The sequence below is a fragment of the Lacerta agilis genome, chromosome 3 (genome assembly GCF_009819535.1).
Source record: "Lacerta agilis isolate rLacAgi1 chromosome 3, rLacAgi1.pri, whole genome shotgun sequence".
Lineage (NCBI taxonomy): Eukaryota > Metazoa > Chordata > Lepidosauria > Squamata > Lacertidae > Lacerta > Lacerta agilis.
Genome location: NC_046314.1, coordinates 92,426,956 through 92,445,106, shown reverse-complemented (window position 1 = coordinate 92,445,106; position 18,151 = coordinate 92,426,956). Strand labels below are relative to the sequence as shown.

Sequence of the window (18,151 nt, the reverse complement as noted above, 5' to 3'; positions counted from 1 at the left end):
ACCATTGGCCATACTAGCTGAGGCTGGTGGGAGTTGCAGTCCAAAATCCCTGGAGGCCCAAACTATAGAGGATTGCTGTACAGCCTTTTTTTTTTTTAAAGGAACATCTTGCCTTTTCTGCTTTCTTCCCTTAGATGTCAGATTTTAAATTTTAGATTCCTATTCCGAGCTTTGCTAATATATTTTGAAGCATTATCAGGCTTGTGAGATATTTTACATTTTAAATATCTTAAATATTTATTTAAGTTTTAATATGTGCAGGAACACCATTTAATGTATGAATAAAACTCCTCACTTGCAGGCTTAAACTGGTTGTGTATTGCTGGAATATAGTGAGCATGAAAAAGAAGGAAGAAATATACATAAAGGTGATGTCTTGCTCCCACAATAAATGATTATTTAAATAATAAATTTAATCCTATAAGGGTCAGATAACTACAGTATGTTTTAGGGTTTTGTTTTTAAGTGAGAAACTGTAGTCATACCTTGTGGTTCCTTGTGTTGTATGATGAAGGGACAGTGTGGGGTATGTGTACATATATTGATCTTGATTTTAAGGTGTGAAATTACGCACAATACACTTCACGGTCTTAAAAGCAACACAGCAGAGAATTTTACAGGCTTAAAAGCAATGCAGTTTTCTTTTTAAAAAGCCAGAAAAATTTTCCTAAGAGAAACAAAACAACTCCAAAGAGAGGAGAGAAATGTTTTATTGACCCATTTGAAACAACACTTTGAAACTATTATCACAATGAATAAAATTTTAAGACTGTGAGAACATATTAACCCTTCTACTTCCTTAAATGTAGAACCTGGAAGTAGTGAGAAGAAAACACTGAAGCAATGAATGGAGACAGAGGACTTCCATGTTGTGTGTGTGTGTGTGTGTGTGTGTATATATATATAAATAACTTTTTGATGATATGCAGCTTCCAGGCTCTTTATATTAAAAAAAATTACTTTCATAAACATAGAATATCTGATTCACCCATGATATTGCTTGTATGAGTTGAAAAATCTTTGCTGCCACGTGTAATCAGGGTTCTCACTCCACTAACTGTCATCTGTCAGCATCCTGGGTAGCAGCGATTTTCTAGACTAGCAGTTTTTTGTTCCTGCTCTCTTGAACTACTTTTCAACCTAGCTGGTTATTACAATGATATATTGACTAAGAGGAACTAGTGCCTGGGTTTGCTTTTTTCCTCATCCCTGCAAACCCATTTTCCTTTTGTGTTATGCCTTTTTAATTGTAAGCCTGAGGGAGAGCAACAGTCTTATTACAGATCTTTGTAAGGTATTCCTGGGAGCCTCTTTTGGCTGAAGAGCAAGGTAAAACTCCTTAAAATGAATATAGAAATGAATATGTTGGTCTCTTTTAAATGGAATAGGGAAGGAAAACACCAGGGTATATTAAGTAATGTAGAGACTCACAAGGTAGCATGTGTTTTGCTCCTGTCCCTTACAAATAACTGTCCTTAAGGATTAGGTATTATAAATAGAGCCTTGCAATTGGTAGCAATTATGCCAGCAAAGTCAAGTTAAAATTGCTAGAGAGAATACACTGGTAGCTATTGGAGGAAAGGAGATTGTGTTAGAAGGAAATTATTATTGTGCTCTTATTACTAAACTTTCATTGCCTCCACAGATGTTTAAGTATGGTGTACATTAGAACCATAAATTTAAAGAAACAACTGATTTTGAAGCATTATGGGCTTTCTATATTTCACTCAGCAAATGTTACTGTTGTCTATACTCACAAATCATAGCTGTCAACTTTTCCCTTTTCTTGCGAGGAATCCTATTTGGAATAAGGGAATTTCCCTTATAAAAAAGGGGAAAGTTGACAGCTATGCCACAAATGGAAAAATATTTTTGTTTTAAATATATATCATGATATCTTATGGAGAATTAAATTTTATTACTTATCTTAAATTATGCTACATAATTTACAGTGTAGTCCTAAAATGTATTATCAGAAGTAAACTCCACCTGCCTTTAATGAATTCAATGGGACTTACTTCCAGGGAAGTGCATATAGGATTGCAGCTTCAAAGCACAATCCAACAAGACCTTTTCCTGAATAAGTTCCTTTGAAATGAATGGGAGCCCTGGCCATTTCAGAAGGGGTTTTGCCATTAAACTCTGTGATAAAGGTCTTACACTGTCTTTAAAACATTGGAGTTGAAACTGATTTTATATGTGTAGTAGTTTTTGTTTTTTCATAGGTATTTTTGTTTTTATATATGCAATTTCTTTAACTGTTTTTATATATGTGATTGTTTTCTATATGTTCTTAAAGGTAAAGGTATAGGGATCCCTGACCATTAGGTCCAGTCGCAGACGACTCTGGGGTTACGGCGCTCATCTCGCTTTACTGGCCAAGGGAGCTGGTGTACAGCTTCTGGGTCATGTGGCCAGCATGACTAAGCCGCTTCTGGTGAAACAGAGCAGCACACAGAAACGTCGTTTACCTCCCGCCGTAGCAGTACCTATTTATCTACTTGCACTTTGACGTGCTTTCGAACTGCTAGGTGGGCAGGAGCATGGACCGAGCAACGGGAGCTCACCCCGTCGCGGGGATTCGAACCACCGACCTTCTGATCGGCAAGCCCTAGGTTCTGTGGTTTAACCCACTGTAAATCACTTTGAGATACCTAATAGGAAATGATTAATAAATTAATAAAATATGCCCAGGCTGGGACCTGGATAAGCCCCCTATGGAATTTAGTAGATTTTGTAAGGTAAACTGCTTCGTTGTGGACCATTAACCCTCTTAAGGCATTACAGCTCCTACTTTTCTCTACACATGAGCTTTGAGCAGGAATCCACTGAGTAGCCTTACCCGCTGGTGTTTATGCAAAAAGCACAAACATCTGTAGCAGCCCACACATACGAACAACAGCTTCCAAACAACCTGGAACCTTGATTTCCCAACGTTCAGGATGTCATGGAAGCCTTCAAACATATAAGCTGTACAGGTGACATCATCAACCTTTTATTTATTACCTGCCCTTCACCAACAAGTCCCAGGGCAGGTTATAACAATTTAAAATTCAATATTAAAAACAGCTAAACCAGATTGTAATAACACACATCACAGGTATCAAAGCCAGGGTAAAGAGGTGCATCTTCAGAATTCACTGAAAGCAGCATAGTGAAGAAGCCAGGTGCACTTCTTTCAGGAGGGAATTCCACAACTTAGGGACTACCACAAAAATGCCCTCTCCTAGGCCGCCACAACCTGGAGAGGTGGAACTTAAAAACTCAGAGGGTCTGTAGGGAAGGAAGTGGTATTGGGGGCCTAATTTAGGACCTTGAATCGGCAGCCAGTACAGTTGTTTTAGAACACGGTTCTATGAATTCCAAAGTCAACTGCAGCCATTAATGTGGTCCTGGTATTTTGGACCAGTTGAAGTTTCTGAGTTGTCTTCAAGGGCAGCCCCACACAGAGTGTATTGCAATAATCCAATCTGGAAGTTACCAGAGCATGGAGTACCATGGCCAAGTCATTTCTACCTGAAAGGGACCATAGCGGGTGACCTTGCCATAGCTGGAAATGGGCACTCTGAGTCACCAAGGCCAATTGGGATTCAAGAGACAATGTTCACGAGAAAACATGTTTCATCATGATAAATGTTTGTGCCCTTTGTGCAAACACCAGGGGATGTGGCTTCTTAATGCATCCTCCCTCCCATATAGGGAAATCTGGGACATACAATGCCTGAAGAGGACTTCTGTTAAATGTAGGGATCCCAATAAAGCTCAAGAAGGGGAGGTTTTCAGAGCAAGTCATTTTCCAACACTACAAGTTACAGTATGTCTAGGAAACTGGAGTATCATTATAATTCCCTTCCTTTCATTGATACAAAAAGCCATGCTGCCTTTGATACAAAGTATCATGTGATGCCTCTTAAGTACCAAAACATAATATTTCTCCTAATATATTAATGGGGAGGGAGTTCAGGTTGTGAGTAGCAGCTATTTTGAGTGTTACACTAATACTAACAATCAGCAAACCAGTTAATTTGAAAGATTTGCTCTTACGACCAATAACCACTTACTTTTACTGCAGCCAAATAGGTTGTGGATGTCCAAATTACTAGCAGTGGGAACACAGTGGTCACATTTTGAGCCAGTTACAAATGGTTTGCACACACATTGTCCGGTAATAGGATGACAAGTTCCATTAATGGCTCCTGCAGGATGACAATTACAACGCTGACATCTATAAACAAAAACAAATCAAGAAAGTAATGAAAGCACATTAACACTTCAGTTAGACATAGTAGGGCTTAATTCCGTGGCTTTTTTCAGACACATAATTAAGCATTGCAGATGAAGAACCTTAGAAATTAGTCTGTAGTAGAAAAAAGTAAAAACTGCAATCCATTTATATAAAAAGCTTCCATTCACAATCAAGCATGTTATTTCTTTTACTTATGACCTAGACTTCTAGACCAACAGTAATGCCCTCCGATTGTCGGGGGACAATTCATCCCTTGCTAAACTGAAAGGGGAATATTTGTTCCTTTAGGGAGGGGAGAGTTGAATTGTGCTGAACATTTTGGAGGAGGGAAAAAGAGGCTCAATCAAGTTCCATTAGTAAAAAAGAAAGGTCTGCTCTTAAGGGAAGCCTAAGGAAACCTCCGACTGTCTAAGACAGTCATTCCCAGGTGTATTGAGGACACGTTTTCAAATTGGATGGCAGAAGAGCCTCTGTACCTTATGGAAGCTGGCTTCTTCGAGTGGTCAGCTTGGCTTTGTTTTCAATTTATATGTTAAAAGGAAACTGTGGTGCAGTTGCCCTGATTGCCTGTATCATGGCCTAGGTGAGAGTGCAAACAAATAACTGAAACATGTGTAAGTGAAAATTAGCCACAACTTTCTTGACTAACAGACACAGGCAGGGTTGGCAATACCTTGATTTAGTTCTAGATAACCCTTTCTACTTTTATTTTATCTGGCGTTTGTTATTGTATTTTTTAATCTTTTATTATAAATAAATGCATATGGAAAAATAAAAAAGGCAATCCCATGTACAGCATAGCTGATTACTGCCTAGAGCCAAGCCCTCTCTCAAAAAGACACTAACTACCTCCTGAACCCAGCTGGGACGTAAGGCACAGAGGTGGAAGAATACAAGTGACAGCTGGACTTGACCAACCACCTTGTCCATATCCTCAAGCTTCAGGAACTAAAAGATCTACAGGTACAGGGTAGCATATGAATTTAATCAATAATAATAATAAAGCTGGATAAGACTGTGCTCTGGACAGTGGACACCTTCACTAGTGAAAATGTATTAACTAGCAGATGCAAATAACATTATGATCAAAGCATCTTGCAAATATGCCAGAGAGTACTACTGGGGATTCCACCATATATCCCCCAGGCCGGAATGCAGAAGACTACTTGGAAAATCTGTGTTAGGCAACACTGAGAGGATTCAATGGTGCAGGAGAAAAAGACACCCTCATCACTGCTACAGAGTAGGTTCAATAGCAAACTGTAACCTGTATTCTGGTCAAACAGGTTGTAGAGGTTTTGAGGAAGCTTCAAAACCTATGTTACCAGAGAAGATACTGAGATTTTTAAATGTAGTGTACATTATGAAGAAGAAGAGGAGGAGGAGGAGGAGGAGGAGGAGGAGGAGGAGGAGGAGGAGTTTGGATTTGATATCCCGCTTTATCACTTCCTGAAGGAGTCTCAAAGCGGCTAACATTCTCCTTTCCCTTCCTCCCCCACAACAAACACTCTGTGAGGTGAGAGACTTCAAAGAAGTGTGACTAGCCCAAGGTCACCCAGCAGCTGCATGTGGAGGAGTGGAGACGCGAACCCGGTTCCCCTGATTACAAGTCTACCACTCTTAAGCACTACGAGTCTACCGCTCTTAACCACTACACTGATCCAGCCTTCTTAAAATATATATTATCACCCTTCATGCTAACAGTTCAAATGAAATTTTAGAGACTACTGTTTTTGCTATGTTTTAATCAAGCAACTCTTGTTTAAAATAAAATATGTAAGGTTGCTTAAAATGAATTTGCAAAAACAGTTCACATGCATTTGACAATTGCATCGCTCTCCTTTTAGCAAAAGAATTTATTCAGTAACTCTTGCTGTGTGATCTCCTGAGTTCAACACCCTTTAAAAGACTGATAAAAGCTAAGGCTGCAAAATAAGCTGCAAATTTGTGTAGTGGAATAATATTCATTTGGGAATAAATAAAAAAATTCCCTTGGAAACTAAAATATTGCATTTCCCCCTTTTATAATCAAGAGCAAAGTGTATTTCCCACCAAACTGCATTAAATGTTTTCAACCACAGATTGCATACAATTCCCCCGTCAAACAGAGTTTCTGTTTAGACTATTAAATGTCATCATAAGTGTAGACAAGTATATAGAAACTGAGAGAGCTGCTATATGCTCAGCAGTTCAATATTTAGTACTTTATAGTTTTTTTATTGATACTCAGTTTCTACTCTTTTTGGAAGAGTTTAAGGTGTCTCCAAAAGTAAACTTTTCAATATATATATAAAAGATTATCCCAAATATTTTATCTTCTGGAGGTCCTTAATATCAGCCCCCCTGAGATTTTCAGTTTCTGTGATTCACTCATGACTCATTTTACACCAGAATAATAAATATATGATCTATGTAACATGCTATGCAAACATTATTGTTTCTTTATTTCTACTTAAATTCTTATAACAGTCCTGTAAAGTAGATGGATTATCACCCTTCTATTACAGCTAGGGGCCAAGAGTGAGAGATTACAGCTTGTTTACAAGCTACAGTTAAGTGTTCTTAAGTAACACGCTTAAAATGGGGATTTTCAGTGGGTTAAACACTCCTACCTACACCACAGTCCCACTCCCGATTGGCACTTGCTCCCTGCCACCACTGGCCGACTACTTATGGCCACTTCTGAGCATCAAATTTTTAAGGGTTGTATCCAATGAAGCCATGTAATTCATACAAGGACTTCCATTTCTTTAATGGGCCCCCAAATCTGTGATATGGTTTTCCCCAATCTCTGATCCTTCTTTTTTAAAAAAAAACAAAACCCTCTGGAGCTATCTAGCACTCCACAATCAGTCTCATGGCCAGGTACACTTCTTGAAAAGCCCATTGGTGGGTGTCAATGTGATATGCCCAAAGCATTTCAGGAAGTGTGGGGGCTGATGCAATTATGCTGTAAAAATTGCTTCTCTTAACACCAAACCTCTTTAGCAGGCTGTTTCTTTTCACTCCTGTATTTGAATGACTGGGAGGGGGGGGAAAGGCTGGAAATACCAGCCCAGTGCTGTGGGGATGATTAGAGAGGCAGTAGAGGATACACAGAATTTTCCTATGTGACTTGCTTAGCCATTTGACGAGTATATGTCCTCACCAAACTAACATAATTTTGGAAAAAAATATAAAATAAATTGTCCAGTAGCACCTTAGAGACCAACTAAGTTTGTTCTGGGTATAAGCTTTCATGGGTATAAGCTTTTTAAATTCATTTCAACTGCGTCAGACCAACACAGCTACCTACCTGAATCTATAATTTTGAAAGACAACTTTAACAAGTCAACTCTGCTCTGCAGTGAACACTCACCTCCCAGCTTCAGAGTCAAATCCATAATAATAGTCCCTGCACTGGTCACATCTCTTCCCAGCTACAGAAGAATCTTGGCAAATGCACTGGCCAGTGAGACTGTTGCAAACATCTTCGACTGAACCAGTTGGGTGGCATAAACAGGGAATGCAACCATTAATACCATGCAGAGAAGCATAAAATCCTGATAAAGAAGAAACAATGGTGTGAAAATAAGACCATTGTCATCTGAGAAGTGAAATGATGTAAAACAGCATTATGAACACTGATTTATTTATGCTGTAATTATGTTGTTTATCTTATTCTTTGGTTGCTAGTTTGTTAATAGTATTTTATAGATTGTAATTGTTTTACTGATTATTTGTTAATTAAGTTATATGATTTATGCTGTACTTGAGATTTTCTGTTCTGTTATCATTATTTATTGTTTGTAAGCCGCTTTGGGATTCATTTGAATGGAAAGTTCCATAAAAATACAATTAATAAACTAAGCTCTACTCAGATTAGACCCTAATAAATGGATATGAGATAGTTATGTCTATTAATTTCAATGGGTGGTATTGAACTAGATTTTACTCAGAGCAAACTCATTGAAATTAATGGACCTAGAAGAAGGTAAGAAGGCAGAAGCAACTGGAGGAGAGGATTAAAACAAAGGAAAATGGCGCTTAAGCTAATGGCATGGAATGTACGGGGATTGAACCAGAGACCAAAGAGACGCAGAGTATTTCATGGATTGGAAAAGAAGATTCGGCGCGGAGGGAAGCGTAAAAAGGGAGTCCGTTTCCCCCCTGTTTGCGATAAGACTGTTGTAACGGGACTGTAGTATAGCCGAGAACCTTTCAGAAGTTCTGAAAAACTTTAATTTGGAAAGAAGAAAGCCCCCTGAAGGGTAAAACCCTGTGGGGGGGCAAGAAAGTGGACGATGAGATACTTTTAAAAGATTTAATTTAAAAGAGAAAACCCCGCGCGCCCTCTGGAGTACGGAGAACCGGGTCAGTCCGCGGGCGGCCATTGAGGTGGAAAAGTTATTTGAACTGCCTGATACATTGTTTCCGAATTGAGTTTTACTGCTACTTTGAATCCTGTGGAAGCCCTGAGAGGACTTTGAAGGGTGATAAGGAGCAGGGAAGCCGCTAAGAGACAATTGGAAACTGTTTGGATCTGTACAAAAACTTTTGTTAACTCTTTAGACTTTGCCTGAAAGAGAAACGGTGCTCTTTGGTGGTGAGTTACTGAAATTACAATTAGTCTGGAGAAGGTCCCTCTGGTGGCCACAAATAAATTGTATTGACAGTTTAAAGTGACTTTTGGAATTCTCAGAGCCTTGGAACATACCCGCAGCTGGGTGACCTTGAGATGGAGGATGATAAAACTACACCAGCACAAACAGTGAAAAGGAGAGACCAAAGGAAAGGCTCTATGAAAACTTTTGAGGAACAAATATTAGCACAACTGGCCGTATTGCAGGCAGGCCAGAATTCTATTGCTGAGCAATTGAAACAAAATACTCAGGAGGTGCGACAGAATACAGAAACAGTTGATAGATTGGGGAAGGAGGTGGGTTTAATGAAGGCAGAAATAAAGCAAAATAAAGAGCAACTCACAGAGGTGCAAACACAGGTGAATGCTATTGAAAATATTCGACTTAGGGTGGTGGATCAACAGCAGGAGGACTTACAGATCCGGATTGCTATGGTTGAATTGAGAGAGAGACAGAATAACCTGAGAATCAGATTATTGCCAGAACTGGAAAAAGAGGACTTAAAAACATTTTTGATTGAGCAGTTGGCGGAATTTTGGGACTTGGAGGAGGAGGAGTTAAATAAAACAGTGGTGAGAGCATTCAGATTTGGAGGCAAAAGTAAGAAAAGAAAAACAGTTAATGATTGTTTGGTTGAATTTCGAAGCAGAGAAGATAGGGACAAAATATTGGAACTACATTACGCAAGAAATTTGGTGATTGAAAACCAAAAGATCATACTTTATAAGGACATCCCCCAATACCTCCTGGACCTTAGGAAAAAATATTCTGACGTAACTACAGCTCTGAGGAAGAAGGGAATCTTTTTCCGGTGGGAGTTTCCGCAAGGTCTCTCTTTCAGGTATAAAGAGAGGAAGGTAAAAATAAGATCGGTCGAGGACAAGCAAAAGTTTCTGGACAGACATTCAGAGGAATTTGAAGAAGGAAAACAACAAGGGAAGTACCCTGGGAGTTTGGGAATACCATCATCAAGGCTACCGATATCAAAACCATCAACAAGACCAGAACAGGACGACGACGAAGACGTGGACGCATTAGGAGCAGCAGCACCGATACCTGATAAAGGATAAAAATGGCGTTAAGACTTTTGACGTGGAATATAAGAGGTCTTAACTCAAAGGCCAAGAGGAACCGCGTAAATCATATACTAATTAAACAGAATTTGGATGTAATTTGTTTACAAGAGACTCATGTAACGAGAATACACAGAAGAGTGCTACAAAATAAAAGATTAGGACAAGAATTTATTTCGTCAGACAATGTCAAAAAGAGAGGAGTGGTAATATATACAAAGGAAAAGTACAATCCAAAGTTACTTTTTAAGGATAAGGAAGGAAGATATGTGGCAATAGAATTGAATGTGCAAGGAGAAAAATTTCTAATTCTGGGAATCTACGCACCGAATGATGCCAAAGTGGAATTTTACAAAAGAATCCATGACATATTATTAGACTATTTGGAATACAAAATCATCTGTATGGGAGATTTGAATGGTGTGGTCTCCACACTGATGGACAGATCACAAAGAACCAAGTTCTCAAATGAAGGAAGATTACCAAAATCATTTTTTGAGATGACAGACAACTTGGACTTAATTGATTCATGGAGATTGCGCAATCCTCTGGAAAGGGAAGCAACTTTCTTTTCAGAGGCAGCATTAGCATGGAGTAGGCTCGATTACATTTGGATTTCAAAGGACTTGGTACCAAGAATTAATAAGGTACAGATAGATCCAAAAACTTGTTCGGATCACAATTCAGTCCAATTGGAACTAAAATTGACTTTGCAAGGCTCATTTAGATGGAGGATGAATGATTCGCTTCTTAGAAATGGAACAGTAGTTGAGAAGGCCCAAAGAACTCTAAAAGACTATTTTGAAATAAACTTGAACACAGATGTGGAAAAAAGGGTGATTTGGGACGCAAGTAAAGCAGTAATGAGAGGTTTCCTGATTCAACAAAACGCAATTAGAAGGAAAGAACAAAATGAAAAGAAAGAAAAATGTTTGGAAAAGATCAAGGAAAAGGAGGAAAAATTGAGATGTAAACCAAAAGATCAACAAATACAAAAAGAAATTAAAGCGTTACAAGTACAGTTTGCTAATTTAATAAATCAAGAAATAGAATGGAAAATTAGATGGTTGAGACAGAGAACCTTTGAATCGGCAAATAAATGCGGGAAGCTTTTGGCTTGGCAGTTAAAGAAGCGACAAAAGCAGAATACTATTACGAATTTAATGGAGGATGGGAAGAATATTGAAGATCCTAAAGATATTAGGAAATGCTTTCAGAAATTTTATAAGCAGTTATATAAAAAACAAAAGCAGGATAAATCTGTGATCCAACAATTTTTGGAGAAAAACGGAATGCGTAAGATACCAGAGGAGAAAAAAGCTATCCTTAACCTCCCTATTACAAAACAAGATATAGAAGAAGCAATTAAAGCTATGCAATTGGATAAGGCTCCAGGACCGGATGGTTTGACAGCAATGTACTATAAAGTTTTAAAAGACTGGATGATTCAACCAATGATGGAGGTATGCAATGAAATACTACAGGGAAAGAGGGCACCAGAGACTTGGAAGGAAGCTTATATTACTCTGATACCGAAGCCAGATACTGATAAAACACAAGTTAAGAATTACCGACCGATTTCATTATTGAATGTGGACTATAAAATATTTGCAAATATTTTGGCCAAAAGATTGAAGAGTGTGTTGAAGGAATACATCCACAATGATCAAGCAGGTTTCCTGCCAGAAAGGCATTTGAATGGAAATATAAGAAATATAGTGGATGTATTGGAAAGATTAGAAAAAAGAAGTAATACAAGAGCTATTTTGATGTTCGTTGACGCGGAGAAGGCCTTTGATAATATTTCTTGGAATTTTATGAAACAAAACTTTCAAAAGATGGAGATGGGAGGTAATTTCTTGAACGGAATAAATGCAATATACCAGGAACAGAAAGCAAAAATTATTGTGAATAATGTGGTCTCAGAGGAAATAAGAATCGAGAAGGGAACAAGACAGGGGTGCCCTCTATCCCCATTACTTTTTATTTCGGTCCTGGAAGTCCTATTGAATATGATTAGGCAAAATGAAGATATTAAAGGAATAAGAGTGGGAGAAAGAGAATACAAAGTGAGAGCGTTTGCAGACGATGTGGTTTTAACCCTACAGGACCCAGAAAACAGTGCAAAGTATGCACTGGAGACAATTCAGCATTTTGGGCAGGTCGCAGGTTTCAAGTTAAACAAGAATAAAACCAAAGTTTTAACTAAAAATATGAGTAAAGAAGAGATTACAAGATTGGAACTACAAACAGGGCTTAGCTTCGTGAAGAAAGTAAAATATCTGGGTGTCAATATGACTGCAAATAATTTAAACTTATATAGAGACAATTATGAGAAGGTGTGGAATGAGATAAAGAGAGATCTAGAAATATGGAATAGATTGAAATTGTCATTATTAGGTAGAATTTCTGTGATAAAAATGAATGTTTTGCCAAAAATGTTATTCTTGTTTCAGTCGTTGCCAATTATAGATAAGATGGAATGTTTCAAAAAATGGCAGAAAGATCTAACGAAATTTATCTGGCAGGGAAAGAAACCCAGAATTAAGTATAAGATTTTAATAGATGCAAAAAATAGAGGGGGATTCTCCCTGCCAGATTTGAGAACGTATTATGAGGCAGCAGCTTTCTGCTGGTTGAAAGATTGGTTTTTGTTAGAAAATGCCGATGTATTAGATTTAGAAGGACACGATAATGTTTTTGGTTGGCATGCTTACTTATGGTATGATAAATCTAAAGTACACAGTGGTTTCAAGAAACATATAATTAGAAATTCTCTGTATAAAATTTGGACGAAATATAAGGTATTTATTGAAAATAAAACACCCAGATGGCTATCACCTTTGGAAGCTAAAGCACATAAATGCAAAAACTTGGATCGACAATGGCCGAAATATAAAGACATTTTGATACAAGAAGGACAGACTCTTAAATTAAAAAGTTATGAACAATTGAAAGACCAAGTTACAAATTGGTTACAATACCATCAGATTAATGAAATATTTAAAGCAGATAAGAAAGTTGGTTTTCAGACAGAAAAATCCAAATTGGAGACAGAACTACTAGAACCAAAAAATAAAAATCTTTCCAGAATGTACAATTTGATACTGGGGTGGCATACACAAGATGAGCTGGTGAAATCGGCAATGATTGAATGGGCAAAAGACCTAGGGCACAACATCATGATGGAGGATTGGGAGAGACTGTGGAATCAAAATATCAAATTTACAGCATGCAGTTTGCTAAGAGAAAATATTATGAAGATGATTTATAGGTGGTATTTGACTCCTGTCAAACTGGCGAAAATGTATCATGGTTTAAGCAATAAGTGCTGGAGATGTAAACAATCCGACGGAACATTCTTTCACATGTGGTGGGGGTGCCCGAAGGTGAAGGACTTTTGGGAAAAAGTTTATAATGAGTTGAAAAAAATTCTCAGATATACTTTTAAGAAAAAGCCGGAAGCCTTTTTATTAGGTATTTTAGGTAAAGATATTTTGAAATGTGATAGAAATTTAGTATTATATGCCACAACAGCAGCAAGAGTGGTAATAGCAAAGAACTGGAAATTGGAAGAGCTACCTACCATTGAACAATGGCAGATGAAGATGCTAGAATATATGGAGCCGGCGGAAATGACCGGGAGAATCCGTAACCAGAGTGACGACGTGGTGGAGAAAGAATGGGGAAAATTTAAATTTTATTTAAAAAAGCACTGTAACATTTAAAAGTTTAATTTTATTGGTAAAAGAAGGATAGGCTGTCAATGTATAGGTTGAAGTGAATAATAAGAATTTTAGGGAATTATAAATTTCACAAATAGATTCTGAATATAGGTTAGTGGTTAATAGCTAATAGTTAATAGTTAATAGTTATAAATTTAAATAGTTTTGAATTTTAAGATTGTTAGCATGCATAATGTGAGAGAAATTAAAATTGGAAGTTACGTTTAATATTCTCAAGGAAAGCAAATAAGGGGAAACAGGAGGAAGTTCCTAAAAGATGATAAGAAAATGGAGCTATTTTTATTATGATGATATATTTTTCTTTTTGTGTTTATTTTCTGATGTTTTTCTTGTTTTTTACTGTGTTAAGTTGTTTGTTGTTGTAAGTGTGTATTTGTAGATGTCTATTTTTCTTTTTTCTTTTTTGAAAATACAATAAATATTATTGGAAAAAAAAGGAAAAGAAGAATCTGGATATTATTTGTTTACAGGAGACACACATAGTTCGGCGACATAGAAGATTATTACAAAATAAAAAGCTAGGCCAAGAGTTCATATCGTCAGACAAGGTCAAAAAGAGAGGTGTGGTAATATACGCAAAGGAGAAATATAGCCCAAAACAGTTATTTAAAGATGAAGAAGGGAGATACATCGCAATTGAAATCAAAATACAAGGCGAAAAATTTTTGATTCTGGGACTGTATGCACCAAATGATGGAAAGTCAATTTTCTACAAAAAAAATACATGACCTGCTGTTGGACTATTTGGATTATAAGTTAGTTTGCCTAGGAGACTTTAATGGTGCAGTTTCCACGTTAATGGATAGATCACAAAGAACTAAATTAACAAATGATGGGAAACTACCTAAGACTTTTTTTTGAAATGGTGGATAATTTGAATTTGGAGGATGCTTGGAGGTTAAAAAACCCCACCGATACTGAGGCAACTTATTTCAGTGAATCCCAGCAGTCATGGTCGAGGATAGACTACATCTGGATATCGAACGAATTGGCACCGAAAATACAAAAAGCAGAAATCGGCCCAAAGACTTATTCGGACCATAATCCTGTACAGGTAACTCTTAAGATGGTTTCCAAGGGTTCTTTCAGATGGAGAATGGATGACGCGTTGATGAGAGACACCAAGCTGGTAGAAAAAGCTGTGAAAAAGATGAAGGAGTATTTTCAAATCAATTGGAATTCAGAAGTAGAAAAAAGAACTGCCTGGGATGCAAGCAAAGCGGTAATGAGAGGATTCCTCATAAGTGAAAAAGCAAAAAAGAATAAATTACAAAATGCGGAAATGGAAAGACTGTTGAAATTAATCAAAGCTAAAGAAAAAGAGTTAAGAGGACATCCCAAATCTCTAAGAATCCAAAAGGAAATTAAATACTTACAATCCCAGTATGCTAAAATTATGAATCAAGATATAGAATGGAAATTGAAAATGATGAAACAAAGATCATTTGAATCTGCGAACAAATGTGGAAAACTACTAGCTTGGCAACTGAAGAAAAGACAAAAGGCAAATGTCATCGGTAACTTAGCAGTAAATGGAAAAATAGTGGAGAACCCGGAGGAAATCAGAAAGTGTTTTCAAAAATTTTACAAACAACTGTACAAGGAGGAGAAGATAAAAGAAGAATAGATAGACCGATTTCTGCAACAACATAGTTTGCAAAAAGTCCCAGAGGACAAACTAGTAACTCTCAACCACCCAATATCGACCCAAGAGATTGAGGATGCAATTAAGAACATGCAACTAGGAAAGGCACCAGGACCAGATGGACTAACAGCAAAGTTCTATAAGACTCTTAAAGATTGGCTTTCGCAGCCTTTGAAAGAAGTTTGCAACAAAATATTGGAAAGAGATAGGGCACCAGAGACGTGGAAAGAAGCCTTTATCACACTGATTCCAGGTCTTCCGGTTTGGTGCCGGATAATGGCGGAGTGGAGCTGAATCAGCTCCAGTCCCCGGGGGGTTTTAGGGGTCTCCTTGTCTGCGCCAAGGGCCCCTTAAAGCCACGGGAAGAGCGTCCCGTGGACCGCGGCCTCGTGGGTCCCAGACGTGCCGTCTCTGCTCTTGATTGACCCTCGTAAGGGGGGGAAATCAAGCGAGCGGAGCTCCGACACGGGACTGGAGAGGCGGATGCACCCCCCCAGGAGATCAAAGCAGCGATTCTGCCAGACCTGAGCACCAAGCTTTTCCTGCTAACTTCAAAGAAAAAAGAAGAACCCCGGCTGCTGTAAGTACGGGACTAATTGGATTTACATTTGAATAATTGGCAACCGGGAGGGATGTTAAAAGGAAGCCCGTCCCTCTCCTTTGTTGTGCAGAGGAGGTAATTAAGTTTCAAGCGGCTGCAGCTGCATCACTAGATACAATGTTGCTACGAAGCACTTTGACAGAGAAGATGGATTAAATCCCAACTTGAGGGATTGAAGATTTTGGAAATATCTCTTCTGTGGCTTTTGGAATTATTTTTGGCACCCTGTCTCAGGGAAAATGGCGCTGGAAAACTAATACGCAAGATGGAAAATTACTGACATTTGACACCCTTTGTCTTCTCCAACCATGCTTGCTTTCGCTTTTAAACTGATTCTAGATCCGGGTATTACCCAGGAACAAAGAACAATCCTTCTGCAATTGGAGTTTGTGAATCGGAAAATGGACTGGTTAGGGCGTAATTTCAAAGAAATTTGTTGTGGAGCAGGAGAGACCAGCCAGATCTGGGAGAATTTTGATAACTTGGAAGCAGACTTCTCCAGGGAACTGGGGGAGGTGCTGGAGAAATGGGACGAATTGATTCAGCAACCCCAGGTAAATGGACGGCCCTGGTGTAGTGAGAGACACAGGGCTGATGTTTTGACTGGAGCTACAAGATTCAGTCTCTGGAGTGGGAGTCCAGAGATGAAGGTGAGAAGATTTTTGAAGACACAAGTGGAAGGAAATCAAAATTGCGAAATGGAGTTGCTGGGAGAGGAGAGCTGGTGCCTCTTGAGGCGCCCAAGGAGGAGATTTATAAACTATAAGATGATACTGAACAAGGACAACAGAGGGGAATGTAAAGATGAATGGTGGGGGGGGCATGGGAGAGAGCAGAAAAATGGTGAGAAGGGGAATAGGGTGAAAATGATAAAAATTGAATTAGGATGGATTTATGGTACCCTGAAGATAGTGTGTTAAGATTCTAGGATTTTGATGTTAAGTTTTAAGATTTTGATGTTACGATTTTGGGAATTTTGAATTAGTGAAGAGATATGTAACTGACTAATAGCAGCAGCTTAAGTGAAAAGAAGTATAAGATTGATTTAAGAATTATTTCATGATACTATAAGATGTTAAGTTTTTATGATAGTATAAAAGGTTGGATAATGAATTGTAATGTTAAAAATGGATGTTACCAAAGTATATTAGTATTGAAGGCAGAGGAGGGAAAGCGGGGGAGGTCCCTTTAGAAGATCAGAAACTAGATTTTGTTAAGTAGTAAGAGATAGATTGGTGTTCCAGTTTAGGTATGTATTGGTTTTGGTTTTGTTTTAATTGTTTTCTTTGTCGATTGTGTTTATGTAATGTGTTTTTTATTGTGTTAATGTTGGTGTTTATGTTATGTTATGTTTTTCTCTTGTTTTATTGGAAAATAATAAAAATCTTATAAAAAAAATAAATAAATGGAAATTGCTAGGAATCGAAGCAGGGACTCTGCATGCTGTGTCTCTACCTCTCAACTTTTCCAGCCATGATTAACAATTTGCAGCCATCTAATCAGCTTCTCTATGATGTAGCTTTATTTATTAGAGGGTTCATGGAATATCAATGTTTGTGCTTAGCGGGAAGAATCCTCTTAGCTGCTCAAGGGCAGAGTCATGTTTGCAGATCATTATAAGCAGCCAAAAGTGCAAATGTGAACTTAAAATCCTGGTATCTTTAAGGAATGTATTCATACTTTATTTATGGCTACAACGTGTGCATGATTCTGTTTCCAAGCTTGCATAAGTTTACATAAACCCTTTCTGGATCAACAATTAAAAAAAAAAACACACACTGATTCCAATACCAGATACGGATAGAATGCAAATGAAAAATTATCGTCCAATTTCCCTTTTGAATGTGGATTATAAAATTTTTGCAAATGTTATGGCTACAAGACTAAAAAGAGTGCTGAAAGACTATATACATAAAGATCAAGCGGGTTTCCTTCCAGGAAGACAAATAAGTAACAATACAAGAATCATTGTGGACATCTTAGAAAAACTGGAAAGAAACATAAACACAGAGGCAGCACTACTGTTTATTGATGCGGAGAAAGCCTTCGACAAGGTATCCTGGATGTTTATGAAAAAGAATTTGGAAAAGATGGGAGTTGGAGAAAGATTTCTAAATGGCATTAAAGCCATTTATACAGAACAAAGAGCAAAAATAATAGTAAATGGTGTGATATCGGAGGAGATTGAAGTTGAAAAAGGAACAAGACAAGGGTGCCC

The 18,151-nt window shown here is 37.8% G+C and overlaps 1 protein-coding gene across 1 annotated transcript in view; it reads right to left on the bottom strand.

The window, feature by feature from the left end:
- The window catches only part of USH2A (usherin), a 454,712-nt gene that overhangs the window by 349,363 nt on the left and 87,198 nt on the right, over positions 1-18,151 (bottom strand). Inside the window, exons 13-14 of the mRNA XM_033144773.1 lie at positions 7,605-7,788; positions 4,062-4,225 (exon numbers count right to left, since the gene is read on the bottom strand). Of these exons, the coding sequence (XP_033000664.1) occupies positions 4,062-4,225; positions 7,605-7,788 (348 nt within the window). The remainder of the gene's footprint in view (positions 1-4,061; positions 4,226-7,604; positions 7,789-18,151) is intronic.